The sequence below is a fragment of the Morone saxatilis genome, unplaced genomic scaffold (assembly GCF_004916995.1).
Source record: "Morone saxatilis isolate NCDOM2014 unplaced genomic scaffold, NCSU_SB_2.0 Contig16, whole genome shotgun sequence".
Lineage (NCBI taxonomy): Eukaryota > Metazoa > Chordata > Actinopteri > Moronidae > Morone > Morone saxatilis.
The window spans coordinates 3,453,868-3,471,025 of NW_023339718.1; the positions used below are offsets into that span (position 1 = coordinate 3,453,868).

Here is a 17,158-nt window from a genome sequence, read left to right on the forward strand (position 1 = left end):
CCCGCTGTCACAGCCTCCCCCTCTTTTGGGACGAGGGGTGGGGTAGGGTGGGGGGTGGTTGGTGGTTGGGGCTGGCTGATCATCATCGAGGGACAAAGGCTACCTGAACTGACAGAGATCTTCTTTTCTGACCGGAGCCACTTTTTTGTGGCTGCTTTAATAACACAGGAGTGCGCTGTCTGTTTAGTGTGTGCTGGTGGTATATGATGGGAGAAGTCTTGACCCAGCACTGAGGGGCTGTAACACTTCACTGTCAGCGTGGCTGATTAGCTTATCACTCACCGCACTGGGAGGAAATACATCATCATTCTAGACAGGGATTCCCCAGTTTAGGAACTGTTCCCTGCTTCCTTTTGCTCCGCATTTAATCACTAGACTCTCTGTCCCCTCCAGTATTTCAGCCTCACCTCTAAAAACAATCCTTAGAGGTTTACAGTGAGAACTTTCTTCCTCTCAGGTGTGTTTTTTTAGTGAAATCAGAACCACTACAGTATGTGTGGTAAAGTACTTCTCACTTTTTGGGTCAGATAGGCCACTCTACATTGCATACACACACATAGTACTTATATTTTCTGTGTGGAGGAAAGAAGAATCTTCCCAAATTCTTCTTCTCACTCAACAAAGAAAGTGAAACACAAAGTGGCAAATGTGCTTTGGCTTCCCCACAGTGTGGTATCAGGTATGGTAATTACTCTGCCATTAACATTGGGAATAGTTAATGTGTATTAATGTGTTAATGGCATGTTAATTACTGTACATGCTAGAGAGAGCCCGCAGGCATTCTCTCAGATTCTTTGTGCCATGTGGATGTAGGCCAAGCTTAAAAAAGCCTTTAAGAACATCGATGAAAGAGGATCCTTATGTTTCATTTGTCAGAACAAAAGATTTTCAATGGTAATTTGATCCAGCTCCCTGCTTCTGGAGCTGAAAGTCACTGATCCAGGCGCCACGACAAAGGAGATGATATGAAGTCAAAGGAGATGTGGAACGCGGCTGTAGTGACACTGGCCTCTTTGTGAAATGGATACTCTAAGCCCTCTGTAGTCTCTAGTGTGTTGCTTTGGCAGCGGGTTTTAATAACACGGTGGATTAGAAGCCTTGGATCCTGAGTGCCAAGCCAGAGTTAAAGCTCACCTTGGACGAGCCTCAGTAACAGGCTAGATGCCATGGTCCTCCTCCTCCTCCTCTGCGCCGCCTCTCTGCTCACACAGACTACTCCACGGCTTTAAGAGAGATGACCTTTGCAAATATTGACAGAAAATAAATTCTGTTTCGATTAGTTAGCTTTGGGAGACCTTTGCGGATCAATGCAATTAGATGAACAGAGTGTCGATACATGGCTGCGGCTGTTCACTGGAGGCATTGGCGAGGAGAGGAGCTGCAGGAGGTCAGGCTTACTTGTAATGAACAGGATGTTTGGGAAACAGTGGTGGAAGTAACAGAGTGGCAGTGTGCACCGTCAAACGCAGTTAAACACGCAGGCAGTGCCGCTTTCCAGCAATGCACATTCTGCAAGCAGCACAAGAGCATTTCATTATCCCAGAAAAAAGTTACTGCAACAAAAAAACCATTACATTAAAAGAAAAATCCCTGGCTTTATCTGCAAGAAGCGCTACTCTTCCAGTGTATTGTCTGGCGTCTGACAGTGCAGTCAGTGCAGCAGAATGAGGTGGAGAAGCCCAGAGCCACCCCTTCCCTCTTCAGCAGGCCACATTAACCCAGCAGGGCTCTGCCTTTATGGCTCTCCTGCTCACACTTCAGTGATGAGAGTAAACAAGCAGCGGGCCAAAGGTCAGCTAAGCCCACAGAATAAAAGAGGGCACAGGGGGGAAAGAGGTGGGAGGAAAGGAGAGCGGCCCGAGGCAGTGCTCAGATCACTGTCAGGGCTTCAAGCAGGGAATGATGTACGAGACAACAGGCCAGGACCGGAAATGATTATAAACAGAGAACAGGGGAGAGTATATGAGAGAAAAGGGCTGCATTGTCTTTATCTGTCAAATTTGTTACTTCCTCGGATCTGATACCAATGGTGAAACCTGTAAAAAATGAAAAGAAGAACCACCCCTGACTGATAGGGATGGATTAATCACAGTGTCTCCTTTTGTCTCAGTCACAGAGGAGAAATGAGGAACAATCATATAGGCAAGTGCTTTTTCACCAGCTACCCCACCTGTATTGTTGAATGACAAATGAGGCAGATTAAGGACATGTTACATTATTATTACAATTTCAGATTTTTCTTTTACATCATTAAATTGGTTCTGGTAATTAAGTGAGCCAGCATCATCAGAGTTATGTGAAATAACTAGACCACATATAGATTTTTCATTCTTAAGTTCCCATTGCTCGCAGGCTTTTACCAAGGTGACACGACTCCCGCACTTTCCCTTTGCACTGAGATTAATCCCACTTTGACTGTGGAGGTGGATTAGAGCTAAACTCGGGTGCCCAAACTTGTTTTAATACCCATATCATCAGACAAAAACAGGATAAGGATTTGAGCAGGCGAGCAGCATTTCAGTGCTAGAATGTGACTGTGGCTTTGCAAGTTACTATACAGATTTGTCAACCACACAGCAAATTAAAGATATTATCTTGCTGGAGCCTATTTTTGTGGAAGTTGTGTGATGATGCTGAGCTCAGACAGTGAGTCCGCAATCTTTAGCTCTTCCAACAAAAGGTGCACGGAACAAGACAGCGAGACAGAGATGCATTGCACCTGTTTTTAATTTTTTTTTCTTCTGTGGGTTTTCTTATTTTTTTAAATTGTTAGTATTTATGTGCTTGAGACGGACGCACCATCCCTCTCAACATGTGTGTTATGAATGGCCAGCCGTAGCTGCTGTGGCACAAATACACCCTGGTGGGCTCCTGCAGGGCCGCATGCTTCTCTGGGCAGCACAGTAATCATTTTTATCCCGCTGATTTCCCAAATAGAAATGGACACGTATGATAAAAATGTCACGGCCACTCCACATGTCAGTGGACTAACAGGATTACATGTCACTTTCTAATGTCTCGCTCTGTTTTCCTTTGCCGTGAATGGCCACATTATTGCACACAGGAACTTTGTGGTAATATATGGTAAGAGACTAGTAGCTGTTTATGGCCTGTGATTATTTAGTTTAAATGAAACCAGTGATTTATGCCCATTTAGCTGAAAAGCCCTGTAAATTCCCCCAGCTGCGTTTCCCCTGGATATAGAGTGAGTGGAGTGAAAGTGACAACTGGGTTTGGTGTGGAAATGTACGCGGCGTCCCAGAGTTATATTTAATATACCTGACATGAAAAACATGCCTACCTACTTACCACCACCCGCAGCACAAAGGAAAGAGCAGCCTGCTGAGCTTGTGTTGAATCAGAGAGTGGGAGTAAATACTGAATTAGGAAAATATGAACTGTAGTGGCAGACAAACCACCAGCTATTAGAGCATGTTGAGATATGTAGCCAGGCATCTGGTCAGTCAACATTTGAATCATGTGCCATTTCGCTTCATGCTGCACAAACTGGAATAGAAACAGTCGAGCCTGTCCAGAACGAGAGCTTTGGGTGGAGTTGTGCAGATGCAGTGTGATGTGGATGAGGGTTAGTGGAGCAGCGGCATATTGTCCACATGGATGGCTTGGCTCTGCGAGCCTGATGGAGCCTTGTCCAGCATCTCAATGTCTCCAACACAAATAGCCACATTCATCCACTCCTCTCACACCATTACACCTAAAAGACTCAAAGCCAGCCGATCCATAAATAGAGGCAAATTTGTTTTTCAGTGGCACTGCAGCCGAACAAAACAGCAACAGGGAAGAAAACATCACACTGGCTACAATATGATGTGTTTCCTAATTTTTTTTTATTCAGGAATGTGTTTATAAGAAAGACTGGAGTATTTTCTCTCCAGTATTTATTTACTCCTGTGGATGGTGTGCAGGGTCAGTCGGTCAAAGCATGGTAAAGGGGCTCCTCTGATTGCATGCCTACTGGCTGACACAATAGAGCCACTAATCTTCTTATTTAGAATCCAGAGGCTGGCCATATCTTAATGAAGCTGTAATGAGCTGTTGAAAATCCCTGAATTGCAGGAGGGATTATTGAATTGAAACAACTCTGGTAATCATAACGTTCGAGTAGCCACTCAGTATTTACTGCCCATTGAGCCACATTTTTATCCACTTATTAGACTGGATTGCTCGAGCTTGTTTTTGTTGTAATTCTGACCCACAGTGTTTTTTTGTTTGTTTATTCTTTGTAAAGCCTGACATTGTGGTCGCACTGCCAATGCATCAAGGTGTGCATGTGTGCTATCTGCTGGGTGATTACGACTTGCCAACAGACTGGCGAGACAGAAAACCAGAGGAAATAAACAGCAGGGTCTGAGAGCAACAGCAGAATTCCTGAATGAACACTTTACATAAAATCGACTGTGTGTGCACTCATTATTCCATATGTAGATTCCTATTGCACCAGCACATTTTTATCCCCTCTTAGAACAGTGCAAAGTCAGGATTGTATAATAATAATAAAAGATTCAGACCTTATAAGCGAATAGAAATGAGGAAAACAGTAGTTACTTTTCAGAGCTCCCAGCATTCACTGTGTCAAAGACAGAGACACTTACTAGAGGTATAGTTTTCTGTTTAGCATCCTTTCACAGAGTAGAAGTGCCACTTCACCATTGAGCATTTGTCAGTTTATGGATGTTGCTGTCATGTCAGCCTTCCCGTACACACAGTGTGCAGCGCAGTGTGTAAATAAAAGAGAACAGGCATAGACACGGGCGACAGGAACACAGTGCATGCACAGGAGGCACCCAGTTCATACCTGCAGGGGAAACATCACACTTTAGCAGACTACACAGACATAATGGTTTTAATTGCACTTAACAATTCCGTCTGGACCTATCTGATCTGTTTTATTTTTCATTATTATGAGGATTTTTTCCCCCATCCCTGGATGGCATCAGCTAACCCTCCGTTCCTGTTTGTGTGTTGCTTCAGGTCTCAGCATCCGTGGTGCCCAGGAGGAGGACCCCCCAGACCCCCAGCTCATGCGTTTAGACAACATGCTGCTGGCAGAGGGCGTGGCGGGACCAGAAAAAGGTGGCGGATCTGCCGCCGCCGCAGCTGCAGCCGCTGCCTCGGGCGGGGCGGGCGACAATTCCATCGAACATTCCGACTACAGAGCCAAACTCACCCAGATCAGACAGATCTACCACACAGAGCTGGAGAAATATGAACAGGTGAGGGGGACTCTTTGCCATCCCAAGGTTAAGATGTGGAAATATGACACCCCCTTATGCACTTCTGCTCTACGGCCAAGAAATGGAGAATAACGTAAATTCTGTTCTTTTTTCACCATCAAAAGGTTTAAACAACCACGTCTCTGCAAGCTATTTCAGTTTGTGTTCAAGTGCACCTATTGAGTTGTACCTCATACATCACATCACTTCAGAACACCCAGAACAGCTTATTCTCTGCATTAGCAAGAAAATTACCGAGAATATGCATGATCGGTGAGAATGTGTTATCAGCTTGGAAAAAATTGCAGTATTATTCACTGTGTCGTAGTTGATTATAGAGATCCAAAGGAGCGCCTTAGTCATCTGTGTTAAATGAAAGTATGATCAGCTCCTTCACCTAGCACTTTGAGCCTGCCATTAAACACAGAGGCATTATGGGTGAAAATAGAAGGTGTAACAGTGATGCCTCAGCAAGCCAGTGAGGTAAATTAGACTAATTTACTCCGTGCTCTCTGAGAGAGGAGGTGGGTATGCGGGGGCACACAACACTTCGCCTGGAGTAAATGCATCTTTCTTAAGGGTGTTTCCAGGTTTTAATTATCTAAATGTAAATACTTAACGAATTTTACTCAGAGTAATGAGCTAAAGTGTGCACTACGTAAATGAGTTATTCTAATTAATCATGTATGAACTACTGGTTTAACGAAAAGCTGTTTAAATTCGCTCTGCATTAGGGCCAAGCCAAATTGCAAATCTGCATTTATATTCAAAGATGACTTCACCTATTATGTCATCAAAGTAATATATAAACTGTGCACTCTGTGGAAGCTTTTAACAAAAAGAGCTTGCATGTAATAGATGGTTTTTTATATGAAAAATCTATACAACTTTAGAATATCAGTCAGAGCTTTTGTGACTCGTAAAAAGCTCACTGCTGTGATTTGGGACATTTGCAGAACTCACTTTGGTTGTTTTTTGTCTCTGTGACACTTGGCAGGCATGTAACGAATTCACTACCCATGTGATGAACCTGCTGAGGGAACAGTCTCGCACGCGGCCCATCTCTCCCAAAGAGATTGAGCGCATGGTGGGAATCATCCACCGTAAGTTCAGCTCCATCCAGATGCAACTGAAACAGAGCACCTGTGAGGCTGTCATGATCCTGCGCTCCAGATTCCTTGATGCCAGGTCAGTGGATTGTGTGTGTAGTACATGTTTATATGTGTGTGTGTGTGTGTGTGGGTATTTGGGATCTAGAAACTTTTATTGCTTCCGTATGACCCATATAAGTAAATCCAGCGAGCGAGGTCATTTTTAGACTGTGTGCAGGTCTGAAGTTAGTTTTTTCCGCTACTTTTCTGGCACAGCACACAGTATGAGCGCTGTGGAGATGCATGATTTTAATTGTGTCCATGTTCCATGCATTATCCATTTTCAAGACAATCATGCCCCCGCACCTGAGAGCAGTTAAGACCAAATGAAATGGGGGCCGAGTCATGTGTAATGGATGGAGGGGAGGTCATCAGCAGGTGTTGTGGATTACTCTAATCACTAACAGTGTGGTGCAGTGTGGAGCTCTGCGGAGAGCGGTACAAGTTCGGGCAAAACAAGCCAAGTGGAAGCACATTTGCTGCCCACTGCCTGTGTGAAGCGCAGTAAACAAGGCAAAATAAGCAAATGCTCAACAACATGATAAGTAGTGCCCTTGGGAGGGCAGGGGACCCAGATCTAGTTAGAGTTTGCTTGTTTCTACTGGAGATCCCTGGGGCTGTGGCACTTCAGGAACAATGCTCAACTGTGCATGCCGTGATTTCTATAATGTACCGAGATGCACTCCGACTGGGCTTTGCGCTCCATCACAAAGCCCACCCATCCGCTGCACTAAACTCTACACATTACACGCTTGGACTGGAGATTGGAGACCAACAGACCAAATTAAACATTGTATGTGTTTTGTGACTGTGTTTGTTTGTGTGTGTGTGTGTGCGCGCTTGTCAGTTTATTGGTTGGAGTCTGGTCTTCTGTGTGTTGACGAGACTCTTGGAGCAGGACACGATATTCTGCTCCTGAGGGCCCTTAGAGCCCATTCCTCATTATTTTCACCATTTATGTGTGAGATTGATTGTGCAATTTGTGCGATCCAAATGGATGAGTTAATGCCGGTCCCACTAATAGGCTTGCTCGGCCTTTCTCTCGCTTTGCTCCCCACTCAGGCGGAAAAGGAGAAACTTCAGCAAGCAGGCGACGGAAATTTTGAACGAATATTTCTACTCGCACCTCAGCAACCCGTACCCGAGCGAGGAGGCTAAAGAGGAGCTGGCCAAGAAGTGCAGCATCACAGTTTCCCAGGTGGGTAGTGTTCATCTAACAGTAACTGGTGGGTAATCAGGGTGGGGAAGGCTAAAGCCTAGAGGGATAGTTACCGTAGGTCACACCACCAAGACACAATGTCCTTAGCTAACCTTGACATTGTGGCTGCCTAATGATGCTTCAGTCAAGGCTGGTCCCAGTCAGTCAGAGCAGGGCCACAGGGAGGGGAGGCCTATATCATCTTGGCCTCAATCAAAGCACTATGCTGTCCTTCCTTAGTCGCCCCAATGCTGTGTCCCCTGCCATTTTCCCCTCTCATTCCCATCCACCATGTGTGCTCTCTCTGTTGCCTGGTCAGTCGCTCAGGTCATAAGCTGGGAAGAAAAATGGCATCATCCATTACTTTAAGAAAAGCAGTTAAAGTCTGGTGCTTCAGAACACCAGGTGATGCTGGATATTTATTTGTATGATTGCTGTTCAAGTGACCTTGCAGGACTCTGCTAATTCACAGTTATATTTTAAAGATACAACTTTATATATAGCATAGTCTACTTATTGGGTAAACCTGAAGGCAATATCTCTCACACCTAACCCCCACATCCAAAGTATTATTATCATGTGCTCTCTTTTTCTGCTATGACTGTGACTACTATCTAGATTTTTTGATACTCTATTGTTCTATGGTTGTCCTCATGAGACCCAATATCAGAGAAACATGAATCTATACAATAATCTGCAGTGTTTTTTTCTGTGTGGGGAGGGGGTGTTGAGGGGTATATTGAGTGTAGTCATGAAGAGTCAGATACTGTAAAAGCCCATTCTTTTTTGCCTTCAGGGGGTGGGAAGCACCATCACAGTATCACAGGTATGTCATAACTTCTCCTGATCCACTGTTTTCATTTTTTGTACCTCCTTTGTTTATGTATGTAATAGCCTCACAGTTTTCCACTGCACAGAACCTCCCTCCCTCACACTACTGGATCAATGCTAATGTTACCATGAATTGCCGTATTTAAAGTGTGAATTTACATTTTAAAGAAAGTGGATAAGACTTTGTACGCATTTACATCCCACCTTTGAGTCACAAAAGAACAGACTAATTTTGATTGATTCATACTTTTAAGCTACACCCATGTTATCACCATATTATGTGTGTACAAATGTGTCACATGAAGTTTTACTTTTTGGCTATTGTTTACCACATTATTTTATTTTTTTGTTTGTTGTAGAGTGTCGACTAATTGTGTGGTCTTTTGAATCTTCAAACTGCGCTCTGAGTTAATCTACCCCCTGCAACCCGCCCCGTGAACACTGTGTTCTTTATAGCGGTTAAAGAAATGGCCACCGACCCTCACAAATGGAGCGCCACTCTGTTTTCTGAGTGCCTCGCAAAACAGGCCACTGTACCAGTTCCCATGAGAACAAATCAGTCTGTGCAGAAATTAGAGGGCTTTTAAAAATTCACTTGAACTCATCTCAGGCCCCATTAGTGGCGTACTCTTCGACAAGCGGAGGCCACGGCAGACATTCTTATTGACTTATTCTTAGTGCTTTGGCTCATTTTAAGTGAGTAACAAAGTCGGAGGCTCGACATGATGCCGAGTGCACCGTAAGTGTGTTATCCCTCACCGTGCCCCGGCCGCTCAGAGTCACAAACCGCTCGCTGTGGCTACGCTGAGGGCTCGGCGAAGTAATTTTTCAGACACCCACAAAATTCTTTTTGTGGGCTTTGTTGATTGCACAAGCAGTTCATTAAGCAAAAACCATCCGTCGTGAATGGTATGCCAATATCGGTCCGCAGCTTGGCTCAATACATCATCGCTGACGAAACACCCTGCATCATTTTAACAGGGGTCATTTAAAATGCAAGTGATGCACGGTCGTCTTCCCTGAGAGCGAAACCTCTTTAGATCAGAGGGTTCCCGCAGTTCAAATCAAGTATTTTATTCAAAACGAAACACTGCAGTGATAACCTTGAACAAACAAAAAATCTTGAATGTATACATTGTCTTACTATGTCAATGTGTCTGATTTGGTTAATACTCAATGCTGCTTGTTTCCTGCTTAAGCACAAAGAGCTATTGACATTGTAAGGATTACATAAGTGACTCTAAATGCAGGATGCCGTCTCATTCCCTTTGTCACTTTGCATGCGCTGTGCTGGACTCTTGAATGAAGGCATGGGATTGGATGGCTGTGGTCTATGTCAGGATTAAGAGGCTGTATTTGATATAACGTGTGTTAATGGTTCGGCATTTAAGGCAGATTCCAGTGCAATGATTCCTTCACATTGCTTACATTTTTCTTCTGAGTGACACTTTTCAATATTTCATAGTGAATGTAGAGAAGCTAAGACTTTTCATTATTAATGTGGCCTGTATAATTGATGGTATGACAGCTAGTGAGCCCACCTTCCTGTTTGTATTTAAGGCTTAGTGCATTGTAACCTCAGATATATTGAGATCATAGACAGATCATGCGTTGCTTCACATTGACTAGCGAGGAGTATTGACCTGAAATAGGGTGAAATTGTTTGAATTATTAACTACAGCACCACAGCCTCTCTAGTGGGCAGCAATGAAGGCAGCGGTATCGTGTTCTTGCAAGGAGTCTGCATGGTCATTATACAATCGCTGCCTTTGAGGCTGCTGATGTCAGGTAATTCAATCTCACAACCTGGTTCTCACCACACATAGGAGTCAATTGAATGCATGGCCTGCCACAAGATAAAAGGGAATTAGTTCTGTAGATTGGGTTGTGCTCCACACCTTACAGTGCAGTGCATTTGTTCAATATTTAGCTGAACCCGAGAATCACTAAAGCCAGAGTTCAGTGGGCAGGAGAGAAATGTGGTGGTGTAACGTCCAGTGGATTTGATGCCAACACTGCTGTGGCTGTCCAGGCTTGTAACACCATATAGTGGTAGAATACAGTCATAGCACACTTCATCATAAAATATAAGATTAAAGTAATCAAAGTTTCTGTTTCTGTTATGAAACAATCGCATCTTAATATGAAACTGCAGAATTTGTATGCATTACTGCCATATTGCTGTATGGTAAAAAGTAAACTAGTGTATATCTACCACTGTCAACTTTCAGACTTAATGATACAAATATGTCTTCATGTGCAAACACCACAACTGACATTTTAATAAATGTAGTTCTGTTTAATACACTGTTTGCATGAACATTTTGTGAAATTAAACAGACTGATGAGCTTTAGAAAACATTTTCTATGATTTCCTGGGGTTTGTGGGCACTCTGTGAGCTGTCTAAAAGAGCGAGAATATTGCATCGTCTTTGGCTCTACAATCCACTATAAGCAGGTTAAGTAAAAAGGATGATGGCCAGGGCTTTCATTGCTTCCAATTAAACCTTGCTTGTTAGTTTAACCTCTAGGTAAACCCATCAAACAATTGATGTCAAGGAAACCCTGCCAACAGTGGGCCTCGCCTGAATGGTCATTAATTTTAATTGCCTAGATATTAAAGATTTAGAGCACAGAGACGTGCAGGATAGAAATGATCTGATGTCCTGCAAATCCAGTCAGTTTTTACGCCACAGCATTGGCGGGCTGCTGGGGATATTAAAATTTAAGCACATGGGTGGAAATTAAATAAAGCGTCATTAGGGGCAGCTGCTCTTTGGCTGGTCCAGCCGTGGGCTGCAGGGCCTGAGAGGGGGGCAGCAGCACAGCGACAAGACACTTTAATTTATAGAACCATTAAAAACAAGCATCATCTCATTATTATTCCACAGTTATTGCAGAGCCAGCATTCACACATAAGGTTCACCCCTAATGCAACTTTTAAGCGTCTGACTGATGTTGGATGTCATCTTTTCAATTCAACAAAATTAGCATTTCCAACTGCTCTAAATCTGAATATACCCAGTTTCAGACATTAATTTGAACTCTGTGCTTCCTCGTGCCATTAGAGTTCCATTTTACTTTGGTAAAATATTTCTTTTTTTTGTTTGTTTTTTAACACATCAATTAACACTGACTGCCCCGATAATCTGTGTTTACTGCTTCACGTGTCTGCGGGTCTTTGCCCTCTAACTCTTGTTTTTCATAATTACAAACAAAAGTTGCTTCCCGAATCACTGAGCATGCATGTACCCACACACACTCACACATTCACACACACACACATGCACACACACACACACACACACACACGTCATTGCTGTATTAATGTTTTGTTATTTTCAAAATTAAACCACTTAAGTGCAGCTACCCAAGCCAACCATTAATTAAGGGTGACTGTTAATTAGATTATGAGTTGGTATGTATGCTTTAATAAGAGTTTTAGTCAAATATGAACATTAACCACTGATAAACAATGTTTTAATTTTTTTATGCTAATTTGACATGCAGCCTTACATATAATAAACAATATATATATAATTTATTGTATTTACATAAGGTGTCAATCACCAGACTCGCTGATCTGTAATGAGTGAGTATTCTTTAGAGGGTAAAATATGAACATTCATATATTTCACTGAGGGATTTGTATCTTTAACAATCAGCCCTGTTATGAGAAAATATATATAATACATCGACTTGCAGTAGGAGCCCCTTGTGTTTTAGTTTTGTCAGGAGACAGATCTGAGAGCATGTCATGCTCCCATCCATGAGAAGACACAAGTGGCTCCTGATTATGGCTTAATTAGCTTGTGTACCCGGCGGACATTACTGCAGGGGCTGGGAATTGGGTACTTGATGGACCCAAACATGACATCTTGAAACAATCACACTGCTCAGTGCACGGTGCTGTGGCTGCTTGACGTCTGACTCCTCTGCTCCTCCTCCTTCTGCTCTTCCACACAGGTATCCAACTGGTTTGGCAACAAAAGGATCCGGTACAAGAAAAATATCGGCAAGTTTCAGGAAGAAGCCAACCTGTATGCCGCCAAGACTGCTGTAAATGCGGCACACGCTGCAGCCGCTGCAGTGCAGAACAGCCAGGCCAACTCCCCTACCACACCTAACTCCGGTAGGCACTCCTGCATATAGACAACAAAAAAAGATCTGCCCTCTACCTCAGCCCTTAACCTGCTGCCTACCTGCCTCACTCTCTCATGCACGATTCACACAGGCAAGAGTGACAGGCCCTGCTCCCAGCTTGGGGATCACAGTGTCTCCTGTCTATAAGACAGTTGATGCCAAGCAAACTCATGCATAAAGAGAGCGTTCCTGACTTGTGAACCGAGAACACATGTATTTTTGGCAAAATAAAAAAAATTCAGAAGGATGCCATGGGATTTGTTTTCCCTTGACTTTCTGTCAGCTTCCTGTCATTTGTAATGTAATGGTATGTAGTCTCAGAATGGTAGTGCTTTTTTTGCTAAATAAAGTGAAACATAATTGCTGGGAGCATTTTAGTAAGTAATATTATTATATTAAAGTGGCATTATACTGAATAAGAGTCAACACAGGAAGCCTGAAAGGGCATGTTTAGTCCGGTTTAATGAGTAATGTAATACTGAGTGTGGACTAGGTTGACCTGCGTCGGGATGTGGTAAGCTTATGAAGTGGTCCCTTTTTCTTGCACCCAGGATTCCAGATGAAAGATGAAGAGTTTCAGCTGGATTCTGCAGAGAGCAAAAACACTCTTTTAACCAACATGTTTACTGGTACTGGTCTTTTCATAAGCTTCTTATTGTCCTTGTCATTTACCATGTGATACCTCCCTGCCAACGTTAGATTGGAAGTAGGTGATGTGGAACAATTGGGAGCTTAAGCGACCAACCGCATATAGAACCGGCCCCCCCTTGTGTCATGTGATTTTCATTTCATTTGTGTCCACCGCATTCGTGAAAAGATCCTCTCGAGTCCCTCTGCATATCGTCCTCTTCTGTTTGTTTCTTTGCCTCCCTTCCTTTCCTTCCTTCACCCCTGTAGTTGCTTGCTTTATGGGAGTCTTTCTTCAGTGTACTTTTCTGCTTGAGTTGGGTCTGTGTATGCAGACACGCGCGTGGTGTGTGTGTCTGCGTTGTTTGTGAGTGTGTGTGTGTGTGTGTGTGTCTTTGCTTTCCCTTTATAGCCTTCTCATGTATTCAGCTACTTACATCCTCCCTTTCCAGGTTCTTCAGGTTCTTTTAACCTCCCAAACTCTGGGGACATGTTCTTGAGCATGCAGAGTCTGAATGGGGATTCTTACCAAGGGGCACAAGTCGGAGCCAATGTACAGTCACAGGTAGGATTAACAATCAGGGACAGTTCCTGACTACCAGTGCAGAGAGCTGTCCTTGTCTTGCCTGTGTACTGAGCCATCCACAGTGCAGTCTGAAGCACAACCAAAAATAGAAAATAAGAAAAACAACACTGCCCATGCGAGGGCAGTTCAAATTACCACAACGAGGCCTCCCATAACCTCCGATTGACTAAAGTGTTGACTGACTATTTCGCTTTGGATGGAATATTTTGGCAGCCAAAATATAATCCCACCCCACTGCTATCATGCCACAAAGCAATTTACTGGTTACTATTCAAAACATCTTAAGCAAACATTTTGTGAATGCATTTGGCTTTGACTTGAACTCTTGGGTTGGTATTGGGTTTTTGGTACTGTGTTTTCCCCTTTTTTCTGTATCCTATATTGCTATCTTCCTGTCTCATCTTGTTATTGTGTGTTGTTGATGTCTTCCATTTTGTAAGTTTAATGCAGCTACACAACCGAACCACACAATCGCTACCATGCAAAAAAAAAACTTATGCTTAATCATGATTAAGGTAAAAATAAAACCTAATTTAAAAACAGCCATTTTTTATATTATTTTCACTTATGCTTTTGTTTAATATTCCATAGCCTCTATAGAAAATGTAGTAGATATGAGCATGCTAGTAATGTCAGTATGCCCTTTTTTTTTTCATTAGAAAATCTATTAGCTGTGTTACAAATGTGGTTGTCTCAGGAGTCTCTTTGTGATTTCACACTAGTCAGTATCTGTTGCTTCACCGAGCATGTTTACAGTTAGTGGTGGCCTGCTTTGAGACACCGAGTTGACCAGCTTGTCCACCTTGTCTGTCCCCTCAGGTGGATACCCTGCGCCATGTTATCAGTCAGACGGCAGGATACAATGATGCTCTCGGGGGGAACACGATGTATAGTCCACATGGCTTGAATGTAAGTAGAGGTTGCATTTGTCACACGTGTAGATTGCTGAGACAAAGGCAGTGTGAAATTAGTTGTTTTTCATCATTAAAATAAGCCGCATAGTTATAATTTGATTATATGTAATGAAGGTACAGGACGTTAAATTGCACTGCAGACAGACGTTCCCAAAGCATGTGCCGCACAATATTAGACATATCTTGTCACTTTGTCACCTGATACGACTAAAAGTTGCATTTAATAAAACACATTACGCAGCAGGGGAATAAAATCTCCAGCTTTACTTCAATAAACATCTTTTAATACTTTGTCTGACTCGAACCAAAAATGAGATGAAAAAAGGCTTTCCGCCGCACGGTATCTGTTGCATTTAGCTGTTTTGAAATGCTTCACAGAATTTTCCATAACCTTATCTTCATGATAAAATATGAACATGTGATCGCCTGCAGCCCTTTCCAGACATGAATTCCATCTTCCTTGATGAGGTTTGATATGGCGCCTTTTTGTAAAGCAGCGCATAATCTGAAGCTATCAGAGTAAAGATTAATTTTGTTGATGAGAGAGGATGAAGAGAGAGGGAGAGAGAGAGAAATAGTATCAGACAGCTCTCTCTCTCACTCTCTGTGCACTATATCAGAACCTCAGTATTTGCTCTCTTTATATTCTCATGCCTGTTGGGTGAAATGCACGCATGATCACAGTCTAATATTATTTAAAGCTTTTGCATAAAAAGTAAGGTATAAGATTTACAGCAGCGTTACTGGAAATTAAAAAAATGATTTCTGTGAGAAACACATTTTATGTAAACAAATGGTGGGGGCTGTTGCCAGCGTGCTTTTGGTGTCATTTTGGCTTTGCTGAAGCTTTATTGCTATAAGCTCTTTAGACATGTCAGCTCCTACCAGGATCAAGTGTTTTTCACTTTCTCACAAGGTTTCTCACTTCCATGCGCAGTGTAGACCTGTGCCTACTGGCTCACCAGAGCTCAGTATGATCCCCACTAAAACAGCAACTGATGGCACTGAGCAACCCCAACGCATGACAGCAGAGAGTCAGAGCAAAGCACTAATGCAGTAATAAGATGTTTTAAATAAGTAAAATTGTGGCAGAGCTCCTGTTTTGAAGCAGCAACAGTGAAAGTGCCTTATAGATATATTAGCATAGACTAACCTTTAGCTTTGTTGGTGGTGACGTACAAGGATCCAGTAAAGGCTAGGTCATGCCTGGAGCAAAGCAAAGGCAGGCTGGCTAAGACTGGCTCTCTTGGAGAGGCCCTGCCCTGTCACTTTCACTCAGCTCTCCCCACCTCACCCAGCCCGAACCCTCCCTCTTCTTGACTGACAGGAGAATATGTAGCGACAAGCTGTCGGCCGCTGCTGGAATCTGCTTAGACACTGATTTCAGGGACTGCTCCCATTGGTCGGGACATGAGACAAATTTGTTTCCAAGAGTCTCTCGTCTTTGCTGATGCTACTGTAATGCAGAGAATGGCGCACTAATCACACAGCATCATTGCACGTCAGATATTTTAATATCAGCTGACACAACCAGAAACTATAAGACTCATTTCCATTTTTGGATCGTGTGTTACATTTTGGGAATAAAAATATACCAAGCTCATGTTGCAGAGAACCTGTTTGTAATCTCTACCTTTCCCATTTGTGTCCCAGGCTAATGGAGGATGGCAAGATGCAACGACTCCGTCTTCTGTAATATCTCCGACAGAAGGACCTGGGAGCGTGCACTCCGATACCTCGAATTGATCCACTATTAATGCATCTTCGCCTGAAGCTGGGCATGGACTCTTTTAACCGGCTGACCAACAGCAGAGGATATACAAAAAAAACTTTTCACAGTGGATTGTTTTTTTTTCCTGTACCTTAAAATTTCCCACGAACCATGCCACACACGCAAACTGGCATCCTCCATCAGTAACACCCGGTGTTTCCTGATTGTTCAGTGTTTTCTTTCTGTCTTCATAAATCGACTTTAATCACCGTGCGATTATTTGTTTGTCGTAGGGGTAAGCACACACATACACATAGAAAACAGCCCTCAGATGATGCTCTGTAAAGCTTCAGGATCTGCACTTAAAATACTGGATGACACTCGTTTTTTATGACATTTTAATCGGCTATTTGTTTGATTCTTAATTTAATTACCGCTTTCCATTCTGATAATTGGGTTCTCCTTTAGTTCATACAATACATAGATTAAAGCAGCTGGTTCTTTGACTGTAATGTGCTTGCAATCTTGTCCAGCAACTCAACAATGCTACTGTTGACAGCTCAATGGCAGCTTTGTAGTTACTTTCAAGATTTATTTTTGCCTTACAGCCGTATACATTAGTAGAAGGAAATGACTATTCAAACTCTGGAACATAAAGAAGTGTAATTGATTGCTCGACTATAACATGACACCATTCCATATTTTATAATTTGATGTTTAGTATGTACATATGTAAACATTTCTTTCTTTTTCTTTTTTCTTT

The 17,158-nt window shown here is 42.9% G+C and overlaps 1 protein-coding gene across 3 annotated transcripts in view; it reads left to right on the top strand.

The window, feature by feature from the left end:
* pbx3b (pre-B-cell leukemia homeobox 3b) overlaps positions 1-17,152 on the top strand; it is a 56,774-nt gene extending 39,622 nt beyond the window's left edge. Inside the window, exons 3-9 of one of the 3 annotated variants that reach the window (XM_035657709.1) lie at positions 4,993-5,234; positions 6,232-6,422; positions 7,448-7,583; positions 12,381-12,546; positions 13,637-13,749; positions 14,590-14,679; positions 16,338-17,152. In XM_035657709.1, coding sequence (XP_035513602.1) covers positions 4,993-5,234; positions 6,232-6,422; positions 7,448-7,583; positions 12,381-12,546; positions 13,637-13,749; positions 14,590-14,679; positions 16,338-16,430 — 1,031 coding nt within the window. In that variant the 3' untranslated portion in view covers positions 16,431-17,152. Of the gene's footprint in view, positions 1-4,992; positions 5,235-6,231; positions 6,423-7,447; positions 7,584-12,380; positions 12,547-13,108; positions 13,750-14,589; positions 14,680-16,337 lie in introns of those variants that run through there. The other 2 variants (XM_035657707.1, XM_035657706.1) reach the window with 2 other exon arrangements.
* The last annotated feature ends 6 nt before the right edge of the window (positions 17,153-17,158 follow it).